General features: G+C 51.2%; 1 protein-coding gene across 1 annotated transcript; it reads left to right on the top strand.

Annotated features, from left to right (window-relative positions):
* Nucleotides 1-1311: 1311 nt before the first annotated feature.
* On the top strand, nucleotides 1312-5896 carry LOC100898146 (branched-chain-amino-acid aminotransferase, cytosolic). The gene is made up of 7 exons (XM_003736927.1): nucleotides 1312-1582; nucleotides 3741-3812; nucleotides 3922-4107; nucleotides 4217-4348; nucleotides 4488-5009; nucleotides 5117-5332; nucleotides 5460-5896. Exons 1-7 carry the CDS (start codon nucleotides 1526-1528, stop codon nucleotides 5499-5501), a joined length of 1227 nt encoding a protein of 408 aa, XP_003736975.1. The 5' UTR covers nucleotides 1312-1525; the 3' UTR covers nucleotides 5502-5896.
* The last annotated feature ends 2177 nt before the right edge of the window (nucleotides 5897-8073 follow it).

Raw genomic sequence — 8073 nt, forward strand, 5'->3', positions numbered from 1 at the left:
ACTCGTTGTTTACTGGGCTCTAGATGGTCTGCGAATTCTGTACGCCGAGAGTGAACTCGCCGTCGTGACCTTGAAGTCAGATGATACTCATAGCATGCCGCGGAGGCTCCGTGCAAGCGCTTCGGTTAGGAACCCGTATCGATTCCGTCGAAGCAGGCACAAGGCATTGCAGAAGGGATTCGATGGAATCTCATTGACAGTTCTGCTGCTAAGTGAACCATTCCCCAGGGGTTAATTTTGCTTCGTCTTACGGGGGATGCCTCGCAAGAATGCGCCACCAAGGATGCGCACTCTGTGAGAGCCCTTCCGAAAGACGATTCCAAAACGTGGGACTCCGAGGGGAAGTTGCACGAACCTGATCTCAGGGATGGGACTCCCAAAACTGCGAGGGATTCTCTCAGTAGGAAAATGAGTACTTCAATTCGAAGCTTGCTTCCAGCTCCTTGAGTTAGCGGAATGGCTGAGCGGATGTTCTCGGTCCGAACCGTGAGCGATTGACGTCAGCAGGGCCAGCGAAAGAGCTCTGCGCATCAGTCGGAGATTCGAACACGTACATTCATGCCTCGTAAGGTAGTTCTTCATGACCAAGTTTCCGTACAGATATCTCACCTCATGCTATCCCAGTCTCGTATGCGAGACGATTTTTGAGTGACGTCAAGGACATTCGGGCTGTTACCATGAGGAATACCCGGCCTCATTATGCGGCCAGACGAGAAACCTCCTCTATGCTTTCGGAGAGAGCCACGTTGAGAGATGACGTTATTATCAGCCGAGTCCGCGTTATCGTTCGATGGACAGATCGTTCTAGTTAAGCGAGCGTGTTTATCGGCGCTACCCCTTCTGCGTTTCCTCATTAAGGACACCTTTGTGACGACACCGAGTCGACGTACCTTTCTTTGACTGGGAACCGCTACGGGGATAGCGGATCGGTGGCTCGGAACCGGTTCTATGCGGAGCTGAGCCCAACGCGGGGTTACTCAAGCCCAGAGGCTCGGCGCTCACTCTGTCTCGAGCGTAGTGGGCAGTTCGTTTGTACATGTGTCAGCCCGCCTATCTGTAAGTCAGTCAGTCTGCCTGCCTGCCTGCCAGACATTCAGTCAGTCAGTCGACCGGCGAATTCGTCTGTCAGTCTGACCGCGTGTTTGTCCCGTGCGTGTTAGAGTCTCTCTCCACTCGAGAAGAACTCCGTGTGGATTGTTTGCGTTGGATCGACTCGGTTGCAAGCTCTCTTTCCTGAAACTGGCATTTCTCTTAGCGCCAAGAATCCTCTCCACAGCGACCGGCGAAAAACAGCGCAGTGATCACAAGATTGCCAGATGAAACCGTGAATCCGTAAAGTTGACTTCGAACCTGCTCTCGAACGTCAGCGAAGCATTGCTGTCGTCCAAGGCACGACAGAGCTCAGCCCATCTGTTTCTCCTGTTCTTCCTCTTCCTTCATCTTCTTCTTCCTCCCTGCTCCTCCTGTCACTTCTGCTACGTTAACTCGACGAGTTCCACAAAGTCAGACTTCCACCGACCGAGGAATGATCACCACGAGAACCACTCGCCGACTTGTGGGAGAGCTCTTGAGGACTGGCAATGTGAGTATTGTCCTCGCTCGGTCGGGTTTCGAATAATCAGGCGAACTTTAGAATATCGATTCGGAAATGTTCAACCGATAGATTTTGCGAGACACTACGGGATTCTTGACTTGAGACTCTTCGAGGCTCCACAGGGTTCCTGTGATTCAATGATATTTTGCCCACACGGCAGAGGGAAGATAGATGGCCAGCGAGACTCCAGCGGGAGCCCGCGCCCCCTTTTGGCGCTCAAAGGTCGGCTTTAACGGTTCACCGCAACGAGAGAACCTTGGCCTTTTATTAGGCTATGCGCAGACTTCATGTGTTTCGGAGAATCAGCAGCTCATCGTCTACGCTTGAGCGTAGTTCTCGCTCATTCTCTCGAGCCCTCGCTCTTCGATGTATCGCTCTCCACTTAGATTCGATTCTGAACCTGACTCGATTCCGCCGGTGCACAAGTAAGTGTACTGATGCGACTGCTCCGCAAGACTTCGAGATCAAGACTGCGTCCTCTCCCCATATGATCCTTGAAACATATGGTCGGATGATTGATGATTCGAATTCGTCCTCACCTCTATGAGGGGCGTTTATCACCGCGAAGGCGAGCTCTCGATTAGTCGGGTGCGACTCGATCTCCAGCTCCTTATACCTTATACCCGGTCGGGATGTCATCTCGATGATACTCCCTGACACCCGGTGTGGACTCCAAGAGGTGCCCGACGATGAGCCACGGCCAGTGTCATCAGGATGACTGCATTCTATTTTGTGCTTCTCATCTGCTGGTCTTTTCGGCTGACTGTGCGATATGCCCTGATGAAAGGGTGATTCTATCAGCCAGACGGTATGCGATAATCTTGACATCCAGGGATCAAATGACAAAAATCTAGGTTACGCTAAGCAAATGTTGATAAGCATCTTGAAGCCTCTCCGATTCTGAAGACAATGTCATTCCTTCACGCGCGAATATATCCGGTCCGAGTTTGCCCCTCAATTTCATTTCTGGACCGGTCCCGCGCAAAAAATTATGCAATCATCGTTGCCATTAGCAACCTCTCGAGTGTGATCGAGTGCACCGCTGCGTCTGACACTACTGCGCGTATCTTCATTATCTCTGCATGGATCTAAACGCCTACATTATTGTCATCGATAAAGCTTCCTCAATCGCGGAGTGCGACATTTTCCTTATCCCCTTAACAGTCACACAAGCCTCGAATATTCGAGATAAGATTAGATCGTTATCGGGAGATGTGTCAGCGATGCAGTGAATCTCATCGCGAAGGCATCAAATAGGCGCGCATCCCAGAGGAATAATGGCAAGATAAAATTGTTCTCATCGCTTGCCGTCATAGCGCGTAGTGGGATGTAGATCGTGGCTAGGAGGAGCTACAATATTCGAGTTCGTGTTTTCTTCTGGATTCGAGCGTCTTAGGTGATTTGGAGGATCGAGGATGAGGGGCATTGGAAAAAATTTTGAATACACTCATCGAGAGCATATCTCCAAGATCGGGTCTAGTGCGCTTGTTGTCATCCTGAAGAAGCGCGACGTCACTGCTATCGTCAAGGGAATCCCCGGCCGATACTCCGCGTGCCGCGCCGTTAGGAATTCCGCTCGACGTCACAGACCTTGGCATCGCACCATGAGAGGGAATGCGTTATCGATAAGCAGCGCATCCGTGCCCTGCAGGAATTCGCGGTACTCAGCACTCACTCGAAGAGTCTCCTAATCCTCGATCTTCGTCCCATCATAACCAATTATGACTCATGACGAATGAGGAGTTTTGAAGGACTCGCAATCGGATCTATGGTGGTCTGATATGGCAGCAAGACCGTATCCCCCGTGTAGGTCACGCGCAGTTCACCGCAGAGCCCCCACACGCCCGATTTCTCTGGCGGAAGAACCTAATAAAGAGAAGAAAACGACACGTGCTTCAGCTAGAAGGTCTAACGCAGATCCAGCTGATACACTGGAGTTTGTTAGCGCTAGGTTCAGGAGTCCACAAGCGACTCATAGATAGAACATCGTCAAATAGTTCGAGAAGCGTCGTCATATCACAGAAAGTTAAAAATAGAAGAACAAAAAAAAAGAACTGAGGCAGCTCCGCCTGATAGATGTGAATCCGTCAAACGCTGCTAGTAAACGGAGGAGGAGGAGGAGTTTGATTCAATTTAATTTTTTCAGTTGCGCTGCTTGTCTTGGACTCCTCAGGGGGAAGTCAAACGAGAGATCGCTCGACCGTCTCACACATTCGTTGTGAGTATTCGGAGGGGGCAAGGGCATCTACTGATCAAATGAAGGTTTTGAAGATTCCCTAGCAATCGACAGCTCTCTATCCTCGATCCTAACGAATCTTATCCTGCAGCACGATGACCTCGATATTGAGATCCAGCCACCCCATCTCAGACAGAAGAAACCAGAGAGCGCAGCTCTACAATTCGGTAAGCACTTCGCTGATCACATGTTCGAAAGCTACTGGACGCGAGATTCGGGCTGGAGCCAGCCGAAGATTTGCCCCGTACATGCACTCCAGATGCACCCGGCCGCCAAGGTGAGTATCTTTCCTGGACATAGGCGCATCGGAAGGCGCTTCACTATTATTGTTCAGCAAAAATTCGAGCCACCAAGGCGAAACATCCTATTCAGACGTCTAATTTCAGGTACTTCATTACGCCCAAGAATTGTTCGAAGGCATGAAAGCCTTTCGAGGACAAGATGGACGGGTCCGACTTTTCCGACCGGAACTGAACATGGAAAGACTCCTTAACTCTGCTGAACGCCTTGGCCTTCCCGTGAGTTCACCTCCTTCTATTCTGGTGCATTCGATCGCGAGAGACCTAAGAATCCCCCTGATTCGATTCTCGAAGTCGCTAAGAGACGACCACGTACGACAAACAATCTGCTCAGTGCATTATTTTCGGTGGTTTTCAGACCTTCGATCCACAAGAGTTCCTCAAGTGCCTCATGCGGCTCGTGGAGATCGATCGCGACTGGGTTCCCAGTACGCCCATGAGCTCACTGTACATACGTCCGACGTTCTTCGGCGTCGAACCGACGCTCGGCGTTGCACGCTCGTCCGAAGCTTTCCTCTATGTGATCACGGGACCAGTCGGAGCTTATTATGCGACCGGCGTTAAACCCGTCAGTCTCCTCGCCGATCCTCAGTACGTGAGAGCATGGCCGGGTGGCACAGGGGACAAGAAGCTCGGATGCAATTATGCACCCACGCTCGCAGTGCAGAAGGAAGCCGATTCGCTCGGTCTCCAACAGGTTCTGTGGCTTTTTGGTCCCGATCAGCAGATCACCGAAGTCGGCGCGATGAACATCTTTGTTTTCCTCCGGAGCAAAGACGGTGAGCCAGAGCTCGTGACTCCGCCCCTGAGTGGAATCATTCTCCCGGGAATCGTACGGAGAAGCGTTTTGGATATGACTCGAGACTGGAATCTGTTCAAAGTGAGTGCTCGATTTTCCATAAGCGGTCGCTGAACGGGATTGCCGCGAGTCTCATGGGCGGTTCCAGTCACGGATTTATTGGAATTAGATCATATATTCACCCATAGGTCTCTGAACGACCCATATGCATGAGCGAGTTGCGAGAAGCTCTCGACGAAGGTCGAGTCATGGAAATGTTCGGCTGTGGAACAGCATGCAGCATTTCGCCTATCGGCCGAATTTATCACCGACAAAACGGTCACGCTGACGATCTTTTGATACCGACCATGCAAAGCGAATGGCAGCTTCACGCGAGGATCATGGAAACCCTCACGAACATTCAGGTACACCTGAGCGCTTCGTAGGTGCTCGATCTCAATCAGAGTTCGGAGCGAGAATCCGAGTATCGTGCGATAAGAGGATGCTCGAGGAAGAACGTAGACATTATCTCACCAGAGGCTGCTCTTTCAGTACGGTGTTGTGGATCACCCGTGGTCACTCGAAATCGACTGAGAACCGGGCCCGAAGTGAACGCACGGACCCCTGTACAAACTGTAAATAAGACACCGGAGGAAATCCTCAATGTAACTTTGTCCCCTGTTCGTACTATAGTGAGCTGATCCCCAGAAATCATGTACCTATTTTATACTTTTTTTTTTACCAAAAAAACAACACTGTTGTCCGGCACTAGATGAGTGGACCCCAGGACAACTGTGAAGCCATACGAGTCAATTATACATTTACGATGACATGTCTCCTTCGTCGAAGGGCTTTGATTTTCGGATGAGCCGTTGGCTCTCACCACCCCTCCCGAGTCGATTCGACGGCCGGTCAATTATCTGTGTACTAATTGAAATTATATTTATTTGACACCAGATGAAATTAATAAAGAGTTGTGGATGATTCAAGAACCGTGGCACAAAAATTCAGAACGAGGGGGACCGAGCCGAAGCAGTGCCCGCGGTAGACAAAAGTCAGCTCTATGTCAGCTCTCTCGGCTGCAGGCAATAATGCTGCTCGACCATCAACCTCCTGGCTCGAAGCTCGTCGTCCTTATTGCTCATGACTTGAATATCCAGAATGAAGTTCCTCAGAGGAGATGCTCCCATGATGAGCGTCACAGTCAGAGCAGACCCAGCGTCAACCTCAAGACTGGGACTCGGGTCTAGCCGGGACTCCCGGCTTCTCTACGCTCCTGACGGAGGAAAGTCGACCCTTGCTCGTGAGGATGTTCTCACAGGAAATCACTCAGATGAGACTGCCTTCGGATTGGGCCGCATCGACATGAAACCGAAAGAATCTACATGACGAAGCCTGACGGTTGCAAGATCATATGTGAGTCACGAACTCCGATTCATGACCACTGAGAATGTCTGCGGATCCAGGGCATGGCATTCCGACCTGCAGGCATTGGCCGATTCCCATTGCGCTATGAACCGCAGTCGATCCTCCCTAGGAGATCCATCGAAAATCTCTCAAACCAGACGGCATCGCGATTCTCCTTCTGATGAGAGACTGGACCATGAGCTCTTCCAATGCCTGAACTTCGGAGATTGGATCGGCTGAGCTCATCTGAAAAAACATAGTCCGCCGCGGAAAAGGGAAGAAGATCAACCTCCCTCCCCTCCTCCGCATTTTTACTAAAATCGCCCTCGAAATCGGCCCCGTTATCGCGACTGACCAAGAAGTAAAGCTCAATGGGGTGCTTCTCGACAAGGGTTGCAGTTCGGAGGAGAGGGGCTCGACAGAGCTTGCTGGGGTGGGTTTTTCACGCTCGAGTGTTAAGACCGAGAATCCGGCTAAATCAATGGAGCTTCGAGGGTCTCGCTGAGAGTTTCCGAAAGGGCAGGGCGTTCATGAGGCCGAGAATCTCGAGAAACTTCACAGGTTTTTACTTCTCTCATGAAACGCTGCGATCGCGTATCCTTTCTCAGGCTCTGCTGCTCCTATGGTATCCCCCATGGCTTGATCGGACCTCTATCCGTGCCGACACGTCTATACTGAAAAGTATGTCGAACATAAATACAGATTCCGAGGCGGATCGGACTCGCTGAGGCTGAGAACTATAGAGCATCAATTCTCCCTCTCTAGCGGCCTCCTCCAGATGAGTGGCGCTAGGCACGAATCGTCGCATCCCCTATCTAATGCTGCGTTCTTCAATGAGGAGCTCTCGGCTACCTCATGAGGAAAATTCGGAAACCGAGTTCCGAGGCCGGATCCTCGAGACTGGGATCAGATTCAGTTTCATCCGCACTGACTCCTTTCCCTTCAGGATATTCTCCTTGATGTTCCCCTTGACGATGAGAGCAACCCAATTTAGCAAGCCCGAAGACCACTCTTCCGCGAAGGAGTGTTGTCAGACTCTCTGGACGCTTGGCTTGCGCTCCGGAGAGACGCTGGGCTCGAGAGGCTTCTAGATCGTCGACAAAATCTTCGATTTTCAGGCAAGCTCCTGTGAGTGCTCCGCTCGGCTTCGCTCGCAGGTTCATGAAGTTCGCCGAAGAGCCCCAGAGCATCAGTCACAGCTTCATACCATTCCGGAAACTACGGCACACATGATGGTATTCCAGGAGAGACTCATTCAAAGAGGGGATATCACATCAATGGGAATCCTTCCCGATAGTTTTTTTAAGAATCGTCGGCTCATTTCGTCGAGTGCACTTTATTTCACGACGGAGGTCGCTGCGGAATGTCCGCGGTAGATAGAACGGCTGAGCAGTACGCCACGATCGACTTCGGTCCGTGAAGTCGAATCCATAAGATACAATTTCCGACTGTTGGGAATAGCTTTCGAAAACCTCGGCAGAAAGAGCAATATTTCGGCGGGGAAGGCCTTTCTCGTGAGACAGCGCGAGCATGAGGGATGCTCTCGCGTCGACTCTCAATCCATCCGAATTCACGGCAATCGAAGCAAGCCTCGTTTCACGGGTTTACGACTCAAATCGTTATTTCGAAGGCGCGGAATTGGAAGACCAACTGATGATTTCGATCGCGTCGTTTCGCGGAAATCAGGCACGGCGGCCTAGACCGGCTTTCTTCTCACGATGTAGATCGAAGCGATCTGACTGAGAAGCGGCAGACTGCA

The sequence above is a fragment of the Galendromus occidentalis genome, unplaced genomic scaffold, assembly GCF_000255335.2.
Source record: "Galendromus occidentalis unplaced genomic scaffold, Mocc_1.1 scf7180000075380, whole genome shotgun sequence".
In the NCBI taxonomy this organism is placed as follows: Eukaryota; Metazoa; Arthropoda; class Arachnida; order Mesostigmata; family Phytoseiidae; genus Galendromus; species Galendromus occidentalis.